This window comes from Eschrichtius robustus, chromosome 10 (assembly GCF_028021215.1).
Source record: "Eschrichtius robustus isolate mEscRob2 chromosome 10, mEscRob2.pri, whole genome shotgun sequence".
Taxonomy (NCBI): domain Eukaryota; kingdom Metazoa; phylum Chordata; class Mammalia; order Artiodactyla; family Eschrichtiidae; genus Eschrichtius; species Eschrichtius robustus.
In genome coordinates this window covers 10,988,805-11,010,937 of record NC_090833.1, presented here as the reverse complement: position 1 = coordinate 11,010,937, position 22,133 = coordinate 10,988,805, and the positions used below count along the sequence as shown (strand labels likewise).

General features: G+C 40.2%; 1 protein-coding gene across 1 annotated transcript in view; it reads right to left on the bottom strand.

Moving 5' to 3' along the window:
* The window catches only part of PSMB7 (proteasome 20S subunit beta 7), a 56,177-nt gene that overhangs the window by 24,897 nt on the left and 9,147 nt on the right, over positions 1 to 22,133 (bottom strand). The window contains exon 6 of the mRNA XM_068553443.1: positions 3,418 to 3,476. Within this exon, the coding sequence (XP_068409544.1) occupies positions 3,418 to 3,476 (59 nt within the window). The remainder of the gene's footprint in view (positions 1 to 3,417; positions 3,477 to 22,133) is intronic.

Sequence of the window (22,133 nt, the reverse complement as noted above, 5' to 3'; positions counted from 1 at the left end):
ACTATACACTTCAGATCTGTGCATTTTATTTTATGTAAATGATAACTCAATTTATAAAACAGTGAGCTGATGTAAAAGAAAATTTTCAAGAAAAATAACAGTAGAGGTGGCATCCAGACATGGCAGAATCCTTAAATGTAGTGTGCAAATGACAAGTTCAAGACTAGCCCTGTCCAATAGAAATATGTGAACCACATACGTACTTTTAAATTCTCTAGTAGCCACATATAAAAAAGTAAAAATAGGTGAAAAAAATTTAATAATATTTTTATTTAACCCAATATACTTAAAATAGTATTGTTTCAACATGTAACCATATTACTAATGAGATATGTTTTTAAATTTTTTGTACCCAGTCTCTGAAATCTGGGATGTGTTTTCTACTTGCAGCACCTCTCAATTCAGACTAGCTACACTCAAGTGCTCAATAGCTACATGTGGTTGGTGGCTACCATACCAGACTATGCAGCCGAAGACCATGAGAAAATATTAAAGGTTTTTAAGGAGGCAGGGACTTTCATTCCATAAATACTACAGTCTAGGCCCAGCACTGTCCAAGGCACAGCTTTGTAGTTTAAAAAAAAAAAAAGACTATGGGCTTTTCCTAATTTATTTGTTTTAACAATAAAGCCAAGAGTTTGTTTCATGAGTCTGGCCTAAAAATCACTGTTTGGCAAACAATTTGTAATTATGATAGCCTGAAACTTCCCCTCCCAATGCAATTCTCTATGAAGTGAGCAGCAGTTACTGCCCTGGCAATCCATGCAAGACCTGAGAGGCAGAAATGCTCTCCTGGGTTTGTTTGAGACACGTCCAGAATCCTTTCCCCTACTGAAGGGAAATAAGCAGACTTAGTCATCCAACCCTTCAGTCTCAAAATAGGCAAGAAAGAAAAGTTATGGAGGGCTTCTTGCCACAGAAAGACAGAAAGCCTCCCTGGAAAGAAGAAAAATAAAAAGTCTGGAAATTTGCAACCAAACGTTTCCATGAGTTCTATGCAAATGCAGAGCCAGAAATGACACCCTGGCCGAATTCTCTTTCACAGCAAAGTCACTAAAACAGGGTTCTCTCAACTTTCCTAAGCAGTCTCGGCCTTCCACTGAAACCACATCACTTAATCTTCACCAGAAGAAAGCAGGGTGGCCAGCAGTTAGCTGCTTGGTCTTCACAATAATTTTAGTATCTATTAATATCCCTTTAGATTTTTAAAAGTATTACCTTTGCCTTCTATTTACTTTTAAACTCACTTCACTGGAGAAGCAAGTACTACCTTCTCCTTAATAAAGTGACTTTTGTTGATTGTCAGTCTGTGTCAAGTGCCAATAACTTCAGTGAATAAAAACCACTCACCTGAAATTGTAAATTTAATTAACAATCTGAAATGGGAATTTAGTCAACCTGTTTCAAGGTCTCACAGCTAATACAAAACAATAAGTGGTCTGAATTATAGATAAAATTCATCTAAGGAACACAACTCTTCAAACTGATAATATCAGAAATTTTATTGAAGGGATGATTCACATTTCCCTTTGCTTCCCTAAATCAGCAATATTAAATTCATGGCCTTTGAATCATTTCAAATCCAAACTCTAAATAAATAATATAAAATTACTTTAGCAGAGTGTTAAAATCACTTTTAATATACCTCATGCTTTCAACTTTTTATGCAATTCTCATTTTTCTTTAACATATGGAAGTCCCAATCAATTGGAAACAGACACAGCTTTCAAGAAAATTTGAAAAGATTAATGTGGTTTAAAGGAGGGCCTAACATTACTGAGGTGATTTTCTAAATGAAAATCATCAGAGTCTTTCTCTCTATACCTGCATTAGTTCTAATGGATTTGTGGAGCATTAGGAATTCCTCTCCTTTAGTCTGAAAACTGGGAGATGGTTTCTAATTTTTCTTTTTAAGTGACCTAGTATATCTTATTTTTCCTCTGTACTTAAGAACCCCAAACAGAAAATAATGCTGATATGGGAATAAATGTTCACATTGAGAAATGAGAACAGAATTCTAATCTCATTTACAGTTGATACTTGGACCTGTTTACTACTCTTAATTGGAGCAAGACTATTGTTTCTACTACAAAACACCTAGCTAAATTCTATCTTTAGTCACACGTTTTAATTCCTGCAGATAATTCAAGAAAGGGGAGAAAACTAGCCACCAGTGACCAAGTCCCTTACTGTGCTATCCTCAAATACCAAGGGTGTAGTGGCTCCTGGCAGGAGACCCCTGTCCTGGCTGAGCAGCATCCACGACCCTACGTTCTCTGCTCTCCTGGCACTTGGCCCAAACCTGAAGATCAGAGAGCTTCAGAGCTCCAATGACACTTGATGCTCTGATGACAATGAGCTAGAGAAGAAAAAAATTTTTAAACATGCAATCTTTTCCAAAGATGATTAGGCATAAAGCATTGTCAAAAAGTAATTCCCAGAAACAGCCGTTGGTATCTACACAAAACACTACTGCAAAAGCAGGAAGAGCAGAAACCTACGTATTAAGGAATAGGGTAAACCACTCATAAACAGCCTAATAACTGTTGAAAACAAGTTGATACTACCCATGAAAAAATTAACATCTGTCAAAAAAAACAAGGGCAGATGATGAGGGCTGCCTTCAGGACGTAATGTGCCTACAAGCTGGTTCAGCAGCGAGGATAAAGCACAGTGGAGGAATAACATGGTACCATAAAGTATCCAAGCATACTGAACACTCCTTCCAAAGCGACAATGAAAGACCTGGGGCTTGTTCTTGGAGATTTTGGGGTCTAGGGGGTTGCTTAATCGAGGTACATCTATCATTAAAGCAGACACAGGTGGAATGTTATTCAGAAGATACCACCCTCCCCACTACCAAAGAAAATATAATAAAAGAATCTCTTATAAATATATGAGACACCAGATACATCATGCTCTGATAATAGGTCACTACACACATGGTATTGTCCCCATCTTCTGCCAAATGCAGAACAACCCATAGGGATTTTTCAAACTGCCCGCATTTTCAGGCCAGGTCTGTGTGACATGCAAAGACATACACAGTTTCTCTATTCTTAGTGGAAAAACAAAAAACCTGTCATTCTGAGATATTGTGATAACGCGTAAGAAAACATGCTACATTGCAGCAGCATTTACAGCCGAGAAGATTCCCAGACAGCCCAAAGGCCAGAGCAGAAAGCCGAACAGTGCAGGCTCCTCAAGCCTGAGGGAGGGCGTAGCAAGGCCACTCCAAAATGAAGCTTTCCCAAGTAACCAGTCTTCTCAGCAAACACAGTACCTGTGCCAAAGAGCATTCCAACTAACAGCAGTGCTGTTCAAACTTTGGAGGAATCAGCAATCAATTTGTAAATGTCCAACATACAACTAGAAAGATAATGTGAAAGAGAATAAAACTGTAGGAACTTAACATACCTCCATATCTGGCCTAAATTTATCTTCAAACACGGCCATTGCTGCTAAGGAGCCAGAACCTGTAGGAAAAAAGATGCATTTTTAGCATATTTACCAACTCCCAGCTTCTCCATCTCAAGTTCACCTCGGGGCAGCAAAAATGGCAAAACACACCCAATGTCACATTCAAGTACAGTGTAAATATTAATACTATATAGGGCCACAAAAACCAGGTAAACACTGCTCCTCAAAAGCCTGGAGTCACACTTACCACTATCTCAGGTAAACCTGCAACTGGCCCTACTTCTACTATTGACAGGAGTAACTGTAAATTATTCACAATAAAATCCTGAAGCATGAAAATGAGGTTATGGATAATTTGTATTTGTTCAAAAAGTGAATGCCACATAATTTCATATATCCTGTGCTGTGACTCTTGTGCTCCAAAGCTGTGCCTTGGCAGGCTGCTGGGTATAGCGCTAAATACCAAGCCAGTTAGAAAGAATAGATTGTTTTAATGAGCTGGCCCTGGTAGAGTCACCTTGACACACGGGGAAGAAACTACAGCACCAGCAATGGTAATAGGACTGTGAGCTACGGCCACCAGGTTATTCCAGCTACAACTGTAAAACACTTTATTATGTGGCATTTATTTGGAGCTATTATTTTTAGTTCGTACTTTGAGGAGTAACAGCTGAGTAGACAAAATGACAGACAAAGAAACAAAAATTTATTATCACAATAGCAAATGGCTGAAAGGTTATGCTGCATAGATATTAACAGACAGCAAATTTCTCCCTACAAAAGTAGGATATAAAGGCATTACAAATAAGCATGGGCTCCCTTTGAATGGATATAAAAAGCAGCTCAGCACTATGAAAATTTAAACTTGCTTTGTTCAGAAACCAGAGAAATCTTTAGAAAACCATCATCTTGTCTTTACAGGGTCCTGGCAATATTTTAGGATACTCTACTTTTGGAGAGAGGATAGAGTTGCCCACAATTTTTTACTCCAATTAGAAGATTTTTTTGGCATTTATTACTTTTTAACTTGTTTTGCATAACACTATCTATTTAGCTGGGTCACAGAGAAAACCATATTTTCTATTTAAAAATGATTTGTGTACATTGCTTGACCACCTCAATGGTTTAGCAAAGGAAAAAGGCAGCGATTAAACAGTTTCAAATGAGGTGTCCTGCTGATTTTATCAAGTCTGCTGAATGTATAATGAAAAAGGAGAAGCTGACAGCATCGCTGCATTGAGAAAATACAGACTACCTTATCTGAACCATTTAAGGAGGTCCAATTATAGATCAAATTTAAAGGGTAGAAACAGCAGATTTACAGACACAAATCAATGAACATGGTAATCCCAATGAATATGACAGATACTCCTGTTAGGGAATATTGCTGTGGTTGAGGATCATTACCTTCACAGCACCGGATACATCACATCTAAAGCAGTGGGAAGCTACGAGCGTAGACGGCATTACGGGCAATGACTATTCATTTAAGCTTTGGGAGCAAAAGGCAACCCCATTTTCCCCTCTCACAATTTTTTCTCCACCAAAAAAAAAAAAAAAAAGGAACCTAAAGAGATATTAAAAGCCCTTTAGAAAGGCAACAGAAATTAAACAGATATAAAACTAGTGCACCCAAATAAAACTAGATATATATACACAAATTCACCAAAATCAAACCTTGGAATTTCATAGTTTATGCGTCCTGGAAAATCTGGAAAAAGAGTCAAAGTTCACCAATGTTTCGTGACTCACACATTTACTCTGAGTTTCAGGGATCAAGGGGGGAAAGTAACCTGTTTTAAGGCATTGGTGAGAACCAGTCTCAGACTTCATAGTAAAAAACAAGCTGGTTTTGTATGGAAAACAAAGGACAACTGTCACGAAGAAACAAGAAAATTGCAAATAAGGAAACCTCAGGAAAAAAAATACTTCTTTTCCAACCTGGTCCAAGAATATCTCTGCAAAGAGCCCAAGGGTAAACGCACCAGAGGCCAGAAATACACATTAGGAAAGGACAGGGGAAGGACGGCTATTTACCTAAGAGCTAACAATTTTGTGGAAAACTGTAATCAATTACTGTAAAAGGGGAAACACAACTTACCTTAAAGACATCTTTCCCTAAAGACTACTAGCCTGTATTTTCTCCTGGGCCATCCTTTCTTTGGCAGTTTCACAGTAAATTAATTTTACTCTAATTTTTCCCGGGCACATATATTTCCTTCTACTTAGCTTCACCTAATACTTTAAGAAATGAAAAATATTTCCCTCCTAATATAATAATTCTTCCTTTATCGAAAGCTTTTTTTCATGCGAAACAACACCGCAGAAAAAATGTCCGTAAGTGGAAGTACGTGCTAAATCTAAATTCTTAGAACAAAAAGTGTCTAGCAATGTAGTGATGCTTCTCATCACAGTGATTTTTTTTTTTTTAGAGTGGAAGGTGTAGGAGAAGTAAACATAGAAAGGACACAGGGATCCCTATTACACTGTATTTCTGCTTCTCCATTTACATCACACCCCCCCAAAACACACACACCAACTTACACACACACACACACGTACATGCAGGTGTACACATGCACGTGCACAGAGCTGAGAAGTTTCCAGGAAAACAGGAGCTTGCTAAACTGCCTGATTCTGCTTCCCCTGAGATGAAAGATAAGCGGACTCCAAATAAACTTGAAAAGAAGGGGAAATTCAACATTAAAAACAATTTCTAAATCACTTGCAAATTAGCTCCTGCTCCTAGCATTTTTAGGAAAGGAGGACTCTGGCGCCCCCTTTTCAGAAGTACACAGAAGTGCTAGGAAATGGAGTGCAATTGACTTTGTCAACAGGTTTCTAGGAAACTCTGAATGTGTGTCTGCTACTTAGAAAAGAGAAGACAGAACTTCAAATATGACTGCAAACGCCCAAAATGGCAAGAGAACAACATGCAAATCCTCACATAATTTCAAGGCAATGCAACCAGGGGAAGGAACAAGGAGTTTGCCATTAAAAAGAAAAAAGATGATAAAAGCAATGAGACGGGTCTTTTTAAATAATTTCAATTCAAGTTTCCCAGATTTTATTTCAATGCCACTTAAAACTATATGTAATAAATCATCAAATTCCATAGTAATACAGCAGCCATTTGACTCACAAAATGTTTAAATATTATATCCCATTTTCCCCATAAACCATAATAATGTCCACAGACATTCCATGATTTCAGCATCAACCTATTAACCTGGCACTCTCATACCCAAAACCAAGGCAAAAATCCTCTGAAGGATTTACCCTGATTTTTTATTCCAAAAACAAGGCCACCTCAGACAATCAGTCAGAACGGCCTGGTTTCCCATTAAGGAATAAACAAACAGAAAAGCCAGGGGACAGTGTACCGGGTATAGGGGCCTCTGCTTTAGACAGTGGGCGTGTCAGATGAAGGAAATGGATGTCATAGGGAATATGCTTTCCACAAATGCAGGATGAGCTCTAAGAGCAAGGGGTATGAGACCTGCCCTCAATTTCTCTTAGAGTAGAGAAGAGGAAGCCAAGAGGGAAGAACAAGAGCGTTCTGTTTGAGCACCCACCGTGGGCCACACATCATATGTTGTCATTTGGTCATCCTCACAGCAACCCAGTGAAGTGATAAAGCTTCTTGTCTAGGATTACAGGACTAACAAGCACAGGGCAGGATTCCTGTCTCAGGTGTGACCCTATGTCACTCTCTCAAACAAAGTTCTACAGGCCACAATATAGTTCAGAGCAGACATGAATGACCTTCCATGACCAGGTCTCTGGCTCGCTCAGCCCCTCCTCCTCCCCAATGTACACACATACTTGACACTCTACCAACACCAAACTGACAATAATTTCCTAAATGCCCAGACCATTTCAAGCCTATCCCACCTTGGCACGTGCTATTCCCTCTGCCCCCTTGACAGTCCACAGAACTCCGAGGCACCCATCCAACCCCAACTGAGAGATGACTTCCTCCCAGAAGCCTTCCTTGACCACCACACCCCCATGAGAGTTTATCTCTGCCAACTGTCCATCCCTTCACAGCTGCATCCGCCATACCTAGCAGTCTCTGGCACACAGTGAGCACTAAATAGAATTTGCTACATTAGGCTGGGCTGATTTCAGTACAACTGTTCAAATGGAGGAGTTGGGGAAACGGAGCTGGCCCTGAAGGAGTGAGCGACGACAGCAATAAATGCCTTGATAAAGTGTAAAAGAACATTTATTACCTAATTTATCATACCGGGATGAATATAAGACAAACTGAAATGTAAAGCAAGTCAATTTTCAAAAGAAAAGAAAGCTTTAAACCCACAAAACCATGTCCTATTATACGTCCTAGTCTGGTCTGAACTCTATGATATCACAGGAATGAAACGCCCTCCTTGGATTTCTGCATTTTTCTACCAAAGCTCTGTCTCATCAGTAGTTTCCAGGTAGCTGCTCCTTAGCAACCTCCACCAAGTCTGCTTTTTTCAGCCCACCCACAGTTACTGGAAGCCAGCGTTGCTTCCAGAACAAAGCTCTTTAAAACAGAAATACGAGGTACAATTCAGTGACCAGCATTTAGAGAGACGGTGTGCATGACACTGCGACGGCTACCTAGTTACCCACTGACTTACCTCTGCATCCACTGTCCTTCCCCAAGCTCGCCCACGCCATCCACACACACCCACCTGCTCAACAACCAACTCCCAAACCACCCAGCACGCAGGCTGTGGGGAGAGACAGGGACAGGGGGAAGGGTACACAACTCAGCCCTCTTTCATCCACGGGGGACAGAAACTGCTCTGCACCCCCTGATCCACTGCAGCCACCTGGGTAGGCACCGCCTTACCCTGGCTGTCCAGGTTTGATGCTTATTAGAAGAATTCAAGAGATGCCCCTGTGAGTCCCAGAAAGCACGGTCTTGCTCCCCATCTCTGACTGCCAGGGCCTGACTCACCCGCAGACCTTCAAGATGACTCCACGGGGCGCCCACACTGCAGACCTCCAGGAGAAGAGGGCTCAGGCATAAATGCCACACGGGTCACATCTCCAGCCACACTTTTAAAATGAAGTATCTGTCTTATTAATAATAGGCGACTGGCTTAAAAAAAAAAAAAAAAAGACTAACACCTGTAAACAATGTAAAATATAAGCCCTGAAACTCAGAGAAATATGTGCAACACACAGGGCATTAATAAGTAAAAAGAGCTCACAGATAAATAACATCAATACACCAACAGAGAAAAGGACACAGCAGTTTACAGAAGAGAAAAAAAGTAGAGGCCTATACACATTTAGAGACACTGTTCAAGTTCACTAGTAATCAGAGAAATACAAATTGAAACTAAATAGCCATTTTTGGGCTTTTAGATTAGCAAAAATTAAAAAGAATAATACCCAGGGCTGACAAAGATGTAGTAAAAAGGGCAACCTAACATTCCTGTAGAAGCACAAATGGATAGAACTTTTCTAACACACAATTTAGAAACATCAATCAGAAAGCATAAAGCTATACATACCCACCAAACCCGCAATTCTGCTAGAGACATATTCTAAAGAAATAAATGGATAAGTACCCAAATGACATTATGATCGCTGTTTAGATTAGAAAAAAGCAAAAATAACAACAGCAACAGTAACAAAAACTGGAGATAAATGTAAAGGTCCAACACCAACAATCAGGAGACAGGGAAAATAAACAAATACTATATACATGGTGATTAAACATAATATTTTTTGGCAATGTCCATGATACAATATTTACTGAGGGAAAAACATGTTCCCAAGCAAAATTAACAGATATGTTTATATAATACATATTATACACATCTGGAAGAAAATTTTTTTAAATTATGCTTATTTCTGGGTGGTGCTATATTCTTTTGTTTACTTGTGTTTTATTTTCTTTTCAAAGACAATGCATTACTTACAATTTTTTAAGATATACACTTGGAGAAAATAAGAATTCAACTTTGTTAAGGGATTAAAAAAAAAAAAAAAAACCCTAAAGACCAAGACCTTGCCAGCTGTCACAGTCTTGCTGTGTAACAGCAGCAGCAGGCAGCTTAGTCCTGAAATCTGTACACAGGGGCCTGAAGGTCAACCCACGCATGCGTCAACAGTCCCAAGGAACAACAGCAGTCAATCATCACAAATAAATACACCACGTCTCTCTACCACAGTCCTTAGGAGGGCTTCCTTAGGACAGGCACCAAAATTTTTAAAAAAGAGATAAAATCATCTTAACAATGAAGTCCTTTGAGCATATCAGCGCCAAGCCAGATCTCACTTATCCAGAAGTATACTATGTGGCAAACAAATTACTAAACAGACCACAACAGACACAGTCCACGTGGTGTTTTATGAAATTTCAAAGCACAGTCACGTGAGTTTTGTCTGCTCCTCAGACATGGCAGGTAAGTGCAGTCCCATTTCACAGAAGGGAAGACTGAATCTTGGAGATAAGGAACTCGCCCAGATCACACAGCTAGTGATTAGCAAATCTGGGAATGTGAGCCCCGATCGTCCTAAATTTAAAGTGTCCAACACTGCTTCTGTTCCATGTGCTGCCTCTTAAATTACAAAGCCAAATGCTTGAAATTAAGATTAGCAAGTAAGCATGGAAGCAGCTCTATTTTCTTAACTCTCCACCCCCAAAAGCATGCTTTCTAACTTACTTTTTGCTCAGATTACAGCAGAATGATTTCCACACATCTGGATACAGTTAATTTGTGTTGTTTTGCTTGGAAATTCAAATGAGACTGGGATTTCAGTTAAATGTTTTAAATGATTAAACAGATGCCATTCACTATTTAGCAATGCCACTCAAGTATCTAAGCATTTATTTTTAAATAGCCCCATTCAAAAAAAAATAAAATAAAACAGTGAAATTAGTCTCCATTTTCTAAACCCTCTGAGAGTGTTTCTGATTTTAGTTTATCAGCATTAGTATTAGTAGTTCAATTTGAATCCTAACTTTTTCTGAGAGAACAATCCAACTCAGGACAAAATTTGAAATGTATCAAGAAAATTTTACTAAGATATTGTTTTTACTTGCTCTATATATTTAAAAAAATACCTCCATTAATATGGCTTAAGGATAGTGGGATTTTTTTTAAAACATGAAACGTGTTATTTTTATACATGTTAGGGTTCACTCAAGTATGAAATCAAACTTGGCAATTCTAGAACTTATTTTATCAGACATGCTGAAGAAACTATAAAAGACAAATAATTTTCTAAAACCTGCTGCTCTAAGTCAAGCTCTAGAAAGGATCTGAAAGCCAGCAGGTAGAAATCTGCTTTTTCTAATAAGGTCTAAGCTCACAAATTCTCACACTGGGGAAGGGAAAATATTTACCCTTAAGACCTTATTGGTCCCAGACCCTAACTCATGTGGTGCAGGTATTTCCTCATTTTACAGACACGGAAACTGAGGCTCAGCTGATTTAAAGGCAATAAGGCGAGCCAAGATTCAAATCTAGGTCTTGTGGCTCTTTAGCCCATGCACCTTTCAGAAGGGCAACTCTCCACTCATTCTTTCGAACCAACCATCCCAGGTGCCCACTGGGCAGCAGGCTCTGGAACACAGATGCAAAGATGTGGCACAGCTCTGAGCTTCCTGCCTGTTTTCCCACAGCACACCATTGAGGCCCTCCCAGCCCTGCACGACTGCCAAGCTGCTCCCGGTGGCACCACCACAGCAAGCACAAGGTAAACGGTGCCCCAGAAACTACAGGACAGCAGCCCTACTGCCCTGGCTGCCTCCCCGCACAAAGGGGAAGATGATAGAATGTGTCTTCCTCATAGGTCGGCTGAGACCTGAATGAGATGGCGCATGTAAAACAGAATGCCTGGCACATAGTAAAAGCTCAGTAAAAGTTAGCTGTTACAAATACTCTAACACAAGGTCCCCGTCCTCCAGGGGCTCTTTTATACAATCATTCTCAACAACTCTCAAGGTCGGCAACTTTAACAGAAATGGAGGTCTTTAAAATTTCTTCTCTCAAAGTCGTGAAGTTCTGAGAGGCAGCAGGAAATGGATTTCTAACTGCTTTTCCCCCAAATCAATTCAACCAGATCTTTTCAGGAAAAGAGCTGCTCCTTCTGCTAAGAAGTGGTCCATTTTAAGCACCCAAGGACCTGTTTGCCACCGTGGCCTGCCAAGGTGTAAGATGTATGCAGCGATAAAAGAGTAACACAGAGAACTTCTCATCCATCAGTGTCAGCTCTCCCTGACAGAGTGCTTACTCACACTTGCTCATTGTTAGTCAACTGGCCACTCAACCTGGACAAAATTTGGTGCTCTCCACAGACCCATGGATGGGGATCATTTTTCACTCTGTTTCTGTCTACAAGGTCTGGTCTCCTGGTGTTGGTGTCTGCTCTGGAGGCCAACACTGCCAATGTGTGAAGAGCTGATCCATGAAAATAAAACAATGTTGGTGCCGGGGGACCACATTCAGCCACTAGAGAGCAGTGGAACTCCTCTCAGAGCTTGGGAAGACTCAGACACTGACTTGAAACGGTTTAAATGTATGCATACATTTCATTATAAGTCTTGGCCAAAAGCTTCGAGGAGAGGCAGGGCAAGCAATCAGACAATCTTGCATGGGTTGCTGAAATCCAGATTTGTCCTTTGTCAGCATAAGCAGTTTAATTTGATGTTTTCACTCCTGAGTAAGCACTGAGTATTACATTTAAACCCCCCATGAGGGGAAAGAATGCTTCCTTTTCATCAGCAAATGTACCTCAATGTCATTTTATCCCCAATGAAAAAAAAAAAATATATATATATATATTCCATTTAATATGCTAAGAAATAGATTTTAAAGCATCCAACAACATTTCATTCAGAAACTAATTTCTCAAAAAATGCAGTTCCTTTTCTAAATGTAATGTACTCAAAAAGGAGTTAAATTTTACTCTAAGTAAATAATGTAAAACACCACTCGAAGGGAACAGGGGGTTTTCTTATAATTGCAACTGCAACATCTCATTGACCTGACAGGTTATAAACACTTATTCTTAAGAAAAGACTAACATTTGGGGCATTCAGGCCTAAAAAGTGAAAGGCTGTGTTTTATTAATGTATTTTAATGAAATGCCACAAGGTATGAGGACAGAAAACTGTTCTCCTTCAAACAGAGGAGTCACCTAACCCTATGTGTAAAGGATAAGATGGAGGATGAAAATTACCTCTCCTAATCATCAGGCTCCCACAATCATCAGGCCCCACCAGGAAACAAGCTCTCACTCAGCACTGCGGAGCGCAGGGCACACACTTCTCTCTCCCGCTGCAGGACCTTGAGGCAGTTAGAGCTGACAGGTCTTTCAAAGGCACCCTTTACTCTGGCCCACATTTCAAAATAGCTTCCCAAACTGCAAGTTAATCCCTTTGCAGGCCTTTTCCAAGTTTTCCTGTCCCTTAGAACCCTCTAGGACAAAGGACCACAGAGTTTAATAATTTATAAAAACACACTTAGTCTTAATTGTAAGTAAAGGTTTATCTTGTCCATAGAGCCTTGTGCAAACAATAATAAATCCTATTTACTGGAAAAATGTGCAAAACACTGTTACATATATTTTTTCACTTTATTCATCTGTGGACTAGATGGTATTATCTCCACTTTATAGATGCAAAAAAACAAAACAACAACAACAAAAAAAACTAAGATCAGAGAGGTAAAGGAACCTAACCAAAAACACACAGCTAGTAATGGCAGATCTGGTTGCCAACAAATCCCTAGTTATATGACCTCCACATAAAAAGTCTTCTGATGTATAAAATGACTTTCCACTTGGTCTGTCCAACAAGAAAGTAAAAGAGCATCAAGCACTAGGTTACGAGAATGTAAAGGCACTTTCTGTAGTAGGGCCAATTCTGAAACAAGAGCAGGTAAAGATGAACTAATTAACCCCACTCTCTCTGAAATGGGGTTTAAAAAGCAAAGGACTTAAAACTGTGTGCACTGCATTTAAGTTCTGAAATGTACTCCTAGCAAGGGCTTTTATTTGGTTGTAGACTAAGGACTGAAGTCAAATCAGAAAAGACTTCGTGGTGAAATGTCAGAGCAGAAAAAACAGGAGGAAGAGCACCCTAACATTAATTCAATACCTCACTATTTTACCTACAAGAGACATTTAATATTTTCTACACAGAATCAAGAACAAAGTCTACTCTAATTAGAACAGATAAAGAACCAGCAAGAACTGGCTCTATTACATTCCCTGAAACAACATGATGAATTGCAGAAGTAAATATTTTCTCATCTCCTAACATACTGGCACCATCTATTGGCTTAGTACCACCATTGCAACAACCAGGAATCAAGATGCATAACCCAACTTTCATGGGCTTTTGGTTCCCAGCTGCTTAATTCCTGGCATTCCACAGTGGTACAAATTTTAAGATATAAAATCCATGCATCGCACATTTTAAATCTTCTGAAATTCATCTTATATATATTAATCAAAGCAGGAAAAACGGCCAGAAAAATTTCAGTACACAGAACTGCACACAGAGAATGTGTTAGCACTAAAATTATCAAAACACCATGCATCAAACATCAATGATGTTCTACACACAAAGATTTGTACATGTGGTTATCTCACTTAATCCTCACACATTACCCATGGAACAGATCCTCTAACCCCCATTTTCCTGAAGGAGAAACCAACACTCACAGCCAAACAACTAATAAATGTTGGACTTAGATCTGAACCCAGTATGAGTACAAAGACCAGCTCTTTTCACTATCCCACCCTACCTCAGAAAATTAAAAACGACTCCAGAGCAACACATGCAGGGGAAAAGCACATAGTGCTTTACAGAGCGTGTTCACACACGTGACATGGCAGCATCCCAATAACCCAGTGACCTTCAAGTCAAAAAAAATCAGCTTCTTTTTAGAAATGAGGGGTTTGAGGTTCAGAGAGGTTAGGTGATGACTAGCTCTGGTCAATCAGGGCTGTGACTGAAGCCAGGGCTTCCATCTCTTTCTCTAGGATTCTAGGTAATACCTCAGCTGGTTACAGAAAAGCCGGCTCTGGGTGGTCACTGGCTGTACAGACAAAGCTCCCACCAGGATGGGGTTCCCGCCACTGCATAGTCCTTGACCCACAGAGAGCAGGGGACAAGACTCACTCCAGTCCTGATGGAGACCCATGCTTACAGAACGCCTGCACAGTCACCCGGCCCACACTAGTCAGGAAAAAGAATTTCCAGCTCAGGAAAAAGAATTTCCAGCAACACTAGAGCTACAAGGTCATGTGCCCTCTGAGAAGGCTTTTACGTGGGTCTATGAACTAAATACAGTGCTGCTGAGTTCACATCTGATTTCAGCGTTGAAAATGAATGTGGAAGAAATATTTGCCATCTTATAGTGCACTGATTTGATACGGCGCAGGACAATGTTTCAAATCGAGTCATGTGGAGATAAAATGTCTGCACAAAGGTTGCACTTTAGTGTAAAAATGTGGAGAAATGGCAGGTCTGAATTCCCTACTGATGTTCCTAAGTTCCAACTTAATTCTAAAACTCTTCTTTGCCCACAAGGTGAGACATCTGGTAGGTTTACTACTCTGTCCTGAATCTTTTTAATTGCTAGGGGGCTCTGTAAACTGGGACTTAAGAGGTACATTCCAGTAATTAGGAAATTGTATAACCAGTTTATCTGGAGATAGAATTTTACCTGGACGGCCCTGGCAGTGACCCAAAGTCTTCCCTAATGGTGCATATCAATGTTTATTCCTTAAGTTAGTATTCCTAAATTGTCCAAGGGCCTCATTTCCAGGAATGTCGTGCTTTAAATTTCATTCATATTAATTCTCTATGTGAATAAGTGGGCAAAATAAAAATTTTATATATGTTGCCAATGCAGCTACAAGGAACACTGCCAAACTAACAGCAAAAGATGGTCCCCAAGCTTCTCCTGACAGTACTTCAGTTTGCTTAATAAAGAAAAGCTGGCAAGTTTAAAAGAATAAGCTAATTAATCTGAGAATTAAAAGAACCCGTATTTTGTCTATAAAAAAAAACCATAACCCTTTTCCCTTTCTTAATAAAGAAAAGTCAAAAGTCTTGCCTGGTTTTTCACAATCACACTAATCAATCACCTACAGTCTCTTACAAATTATTTTCTTTAAAAATAAATAATTAAATGAAACCTAAGGGGTCCTTTCTTCTTCTTTTTTTTTTTTTTTTCTTTCTTCTTTTTTGAGAATGGACCAAAACACATTTGGTCTGGACCACATGCCACACACTACTCACAGCAATAACAAAGCCAAGGGGGAAAAGCCACAGAGACCAGGGTTCTCATGCCAGATCATGCACCTCCAGGCTGTGTGACCCCAGCATACCTCTCTGAGCCTCAATTTCCTCGCCCTCAAGACAGGGGTGATAGTACCCACTTCACAGCGGTGCAAAGACTGAATCAGTCAAGTGTCTCAAAACAGTTGCTGGCGCTGCAGCTGGCAAGCTGCTGGATGAACGCTGCTATCATTATGGCCAACACCCCGTTCACAAAAAAGGTTTTAGGACAGAAGCTGTCCGACGGCCACACCACGAGGAGTTTGATACACTCTTCTCTTAAGCAAACCCTCTGGAAGGCAAGCCCTCAGCGAGGAGGCTCCTGGACACTGTGCTCAAGGAGCTGTGCCAGCATGTTAGAGATGCGCAAGACAAGACAGGTGTCTTCTATTCAATGTAAATTAAGAGTAGCCTTCAGGCGCCTGGCTAGTCGCCAATACAGGCCCATGGGTAGACAAAACGTAGACACCCTTGTCTTACAGGTAATTTGTAGCTTCCAGCTCTTACTGTCAAATCACTCAGGAAAAAGAAAAGATTCATTACAAAGTTGTATTTTTATTTCTCATAATAAAAAACTCCTACTTTCACTAAAACATGAGAATTTACATGAAATATTCATTTTCTCACTTACACCACACTTACGGAAAGCCTCAATCCCACAGGGAATGTTAACGTTCTGTGGGCACATTTCAGTTAGGAGGGCCTTCTATTTTATCTGTAGTTGGAGGTTTGGTTTGTAGCTCACCCAAAATAAGTCACATGAATTAAAACAAAACCACCAACTTTTGGCACTTCTGGGGTTCTCTCTCAACATCCATCTCCCCATCCCCTCAAAAAAAAAAAAAAAAGGGAAGAAAGAAAAACCACCACCACCTCCATAGAAGCCAGAACTCCTTCATCAGGAGGAAAGGCAGCGCAGCACACCTCGCACAGCAGGGAAAAGAGGCATCAAGCCCTGCTCAAAAGTGAACAATGGCCAAAAGAAACTGAAAGAATGGCAAAGACAAAACCAGGACAGCACAAAAACTGTATTTTATTTCACATTCTCCGATAAAAGGCACCCCTTCACAACGGACTTGGATCAGAAAGAAACGAAATATAAAATTCATGTTGTCTTCAGGTGGTAGAATTGCGTATAATTTTTTAAAATTTCCTTTGATACTATAAAGCTGTTTCAGTAAATACTGTTTTTAATACGCAGGAAAGAAAATCCACACAAAGAGCAGTCGAAAATATGCCACACAAATAAATGCCCCTTGGGAAGCTGTATAAATATTTTTAGTATTCAGGAGCAAGACTTAATAGCTTAATGAAGTAACATCTGTAAGATGATAAAATCAAAGCAGCTGTGATGAGCTTTCGGGCTTGCTTGAGCTGAAAGACAACTCCCAGCTTTGCTGCTTACGGGCAGGGCAGCAATGGGCAGGTTAGTAAATATAAGTTTCAGGTTTCTCATCAATAAGAAGGTAATGATAGCATCCCTTGCACAGAATTTTAACTGAAAATAATGTGATGGCACCAGCAGACACTGGCACAGAGACACTTCCAAATATGCTTTAAATTTAAAATAATACTAAGCTTTTAAAAAAAAAAAAAAAGACCTATCACATATGCAGTGCTTTGTGCTGTTCTCTTACGGCTCAACTGGAGCCACACAAATGGAACACAATCTAAACCAACTCTACTCCAGGGGTACTGTAAACTGTTCATAATAAACAGCAGTTAAGGTTTCTAACACTAGGTTTCACACATGCTTTGGCACAAGCAAGTTAGAGAATCAGAAAATTAATTCACCATCAAATATTCACCGAGTCATACAGGACTCCGTGAGACTCTGGGAGTGAGACAGATTCTACTGACAGAGATCTCAGATTCTTACAGGGGCAGGAAGGACAAGAGCCAGGGAAAGTAGAGTCTGGACACGGTTGAAATCCTGGAATCAAGCTGCACACCAAATTACTGGAGAGGGACTTGCTAACAGCCTGGGGCAGTCACGAGGGAATGGCTTCTGGGCTAGATCTTGGATGATGAGTAGGAACACTCCGGGCAGAAAACGCATTTCTGAAAGAAGGGCAGCACAGCAGCAGTGGGGGGTGAAAGGCAGTTCAGAGGAGGGCAAGGGGCCTGTTGCCACAAACACCTAAGGTACATGTGGAGGAGGAAGAAGAAAAAGGGTCTAGAGCCAGACTGGAAGGAAGATGACCCCGGTGGAGGAGTTACTGCAACACTGTCCTGCAACACTGTGGTCAAGAGCCGGGAAGAAACTGGCACTGAGGAAGACAGGAGAGGATGGCCAGAGACCCCGCATGGGGCCTAATGGCTGGCTGGTTTCTGAGTGCTCTCTGTGACGACCGTGGCCATCCCTGTGCCATTGGACCCATGCACACATTCAATATTTCTGGCCAGATGTAATCTCCCTCTCTGCCTCTAGACTTCCCACATGCCAATCCTCCTTCCGACCGCTGTCAGGCTGCTCTAACAAGCGAATCTTATCCTATCATCCCCTGGCTTGAAAAGAGTAGATGGGAACCTCCAGGACAAAATCAAACAACTCAGCCTGTACCGTCAGGACTCTCTCCGGCCTAGCTTTCCAGCCTTGCCTCTGCCCCACCCTCCTGAACGTCTGTACATCTTCATCCCTCTACATCTTCTGCTGTGCCCCCAACATGGAACACTCCCCCCACCCACTGCACTCGCTTCACCCATCCAGCAAACTCTGGCCTTTCAGTTCTTTGACCATACTGGTCCCTTGTGCACTGCAGGGCCTGTAAAGTCTTTCCTTTGGGGGTAGGGAGTAGGGTGGCAAATTCCTGGCTAATTCCTACTTATCATTCAGGTCTCAGCTTACGTGTTAAGTTTTCCCCACCTTTCACCTACCAGACTGGCAAGAATATCCAAAGTAGGAGAGTTTATAAGAGAAAGGCATTCTCATATTCTCTTGGTGGAATACAAACTAGTACAATCTTTTTGGAGGGCAATTTGGCAATAGCTCTCAAAAGGTAAAATGCACTGTATGACCAGCCATCTGTCACTTTTTGGGGCTGCCCAGTAGCTATACTTCCTTTCTATGTCTGGGGAACCCACCCCCCCACCTTATAAACGGATGACTGAGCCTCACCAATCATCACCAACCAAGCACCCACTCTTCCCTATAAGGAACTCTTGGACAGCGACCACCCTTCCCTATAAGGAACTCTCGGACAGTGAATGAGATGGCAGGAAGCCTCAGTTCCAGATGAGGCAGCCAGAGCAGCAGAGTGAGCAGCGAGCCAGGGCCTGCGCCAGCTGGGCCAGCAGTGTGGTCTGCAGCATTCGGCCTTCGCCTGCAATGGCCCATTCTGCAGCATTATTTCTGAAACTGTTCTTGGCCCCAAACCCAGTTCCTGCCCTCCTATTCTGTGAGCCACCTACTATCCTTTAAAAATTAAAAATTCCCCCTTTCTTAAATCATCCAGTGATTCTAATGATTACAACAGAGAATTCTGAGCAATACATGCACACACTCTAATCCAGAACTCCACTACTAGGAACTTGTCAGATGTACTTACACAAGTACACCAAGACATATACTCATCAATAGGATAATGGGTCACTAAATCATGGTAGAGACATGTAATACAATTTTATGAAGGTGTTGTTGTAGATTTGATATAGATCTACAAGCACTGATACAAAAACTTCTTCAAAACTAGTTAATAGTAATGGAACAGTATCTACAGCATGACCTCAGCTGTGTATTTTTAATAGGGATAGACAGATAGATGACAGATGACAGAGATATATATAGGTGGATCATAAAACATTTTCTGAGAAAAAACACAATAAACCCTTAACAGTGGTTACTTTGGGGAAATATGAAAGACTTACTTTTCATGTAATACTTTTCCCCACTTGAATGTTTTGTCATGTTCATAAATTACTTTCATTAGAAAATGTTTTCATGTCACTTGCCCAGTAAGGACTTCCCAAACACCCATTATCCATATGCTCCTTCCTGTATTCTCTCTTATTACTGTTTTTTTCCTCCAGCGCACTTAGCACAGTGCATTCTTTTAGATTAATATGTATTTACTTAATTCCTATCTCCCGCAAGAGGCTATAAGCTCTGAGGATAGGTGCTGTGTTGACCACTATATTCCCAGTGCCTAGCACACAGCAGATGCTAAATAAATATCTGATACATGAATGAAAGTAACTTATCCTTCTTTTAAGATTCAGCTCAAGTGAAGTGACGCTTTCCCTGAAATCTTCCAGTTTAGACCCTTTCTCCCTTGGGCCTCCAATGGCCTTTGTACCTACTGCCCTTGTCAGTTTATACATCTATCTCCCCCATTACACTGGGAATATGTTGAGGGTAAGGATCCAGACATTCAACCTCTCTCTGTGGAGCCTGCTACAGTGCTTTTACACAGAAGGCACTCAAGAAATAGTTGATAAATGAACAGATGAACAAACAAACTAAACCTCAAAGTAACAACTTACTTGTGTATCTAAAATCAGGTGTTACTGATGTCTTGCTCTTCTTAATCTTCTTAATCTCTTATGAAAGCAAAACCAGACTGTGGAGAGTGATGATTTCTGAGCAGAAGTATGCCATAAAATCAAAGCTGTGGAGCCATCACCCTGGACTCACATTGGACTTGGAGGGAAGCAAGATCACTGTCAGCCAGGACAGAGCACAAAGTGGAGTTGCAGGAATGAAATGAGCAGACACAAATCTGCTTTACTCACTTTCAACAACTTTTCCTAAATTCAGGATTATGCTCATAAGACAAATTACTACAGTTCAAAAGCAACAGAAACCAATTCAATTCTTCCATCTTAAAAATGAAAAGGCTTTGTATCAATATTAAATTTCCTGATTTTGATGATTTTATCAAGGTGATGTAAGAGAACATCCTAAAGGATTTTGAGATAGAGGGTTACGGTGTCCGCTATTTCCTCTCGAATGGCTCTATACACCAAAAAATAATAATGTATGAGAGAGTGAGCAAAAATGTGGTAAAATGTTAACAACTGACAAACACGAGTAAAGGGTATATATGACTATTCATTGTACATTTTTGTTACTTTCCTGCAAGTGTGAAATTTTTTTTAAAATAAAAAAAAGAAGAAATGAAACTACTTAATAGAAAAGGCTATTCCACCTTTACTGCCATTTAAAGGCATCAAACGGGGGGAAATAAAAACAGTACTTTGATGGAAATAACAAATAAAATGGAACAAAGCAATTCAGAGCAATTCTAAAATTACTGTTAAGTATCTTCATTTTAAAATAATTATTCCATATGGTATCTGGGGACAAATCATTCTTCTCACAAACATGGAACATCTGTTGCATACAAATCTTATAAGAGGCTTGTGTATTACATGGAATGGAATAGCAAAGTCTCAAGCTAGCAATTTCCAAACTATTCAAGGCAGCCCTTATTCCTGGCTCTGCAGAGCCAAGATACCAAGACAAAAAATGCAAAAGGTAAACAACAGCTGGAAAAACGCCAGCTACAAATGACCTGTTCAAGTTACTGGACATATGCAATTTCTTTCTTTTTTTTTTTTTAAAGATTTATTTTTGATATGGACCATTTTTAAAGTCTTTATTCAATCTGTTACAATATTGTTTCTGTTTTATGTTTTGGTTTTTTGGCTGTGGGGCATGTGGGATCTTAGCTCCCTGACCAGGACCCGCACCCCCTGCATTGGAAGGTGAAGTCTTAACCACTGGACCGCCAGGGAAGTCCCTGGACATACGCAATTTCACTCAAAAATTTAGCATGAAAGTTAAATTCGAAAATCCCAACTCTTCTAAATATAATTTTATCACTTTTTTTAGTCATTTAAAAAAAAGTACTCTTATCCAGCATTTAGAGCTAAAATACAAATGTACAAGGCTGATCTAAAAAGTGTAGCTACTGTTTATAGGCCAGGCACTGGACCAGATGCTTTATATACATTATTTCTAATCATTATAAATAACCTGCTATGCATGGTAGGTATTACTGATACCATTTCACAAGTATGGAAATCAAGGTTCAGAGAGGACTTATATGCCCAGGATCCCTCAGAGATTAAGTGGCAAAGAGGAACTCTGGTCACTCTAGCTTAAAAAAAAAAAATCTCTGCATGTACCAGGCCTATTCCCCCAGTGAGGCCTCCACTCTAGCCTTCCCTCTGCCCAGGAGGCCCTTCCACTCAGACCTCACCTTCTTCATGAACCTACTTTAACCTTCTCAAGTCCCCTTGCACTGCATTAACATTTTTTAACTTTTTGTTTTGAGATAATTGTAAATTCACATGCAGATGTTAGAAATAATACATCACATTTTTGTACACTCTTGACTCAGTTTCCCACAAAGGTAATATCTTACATAACTGAAGTATAATATCACCTGCATTGTTTTTTTCTCCT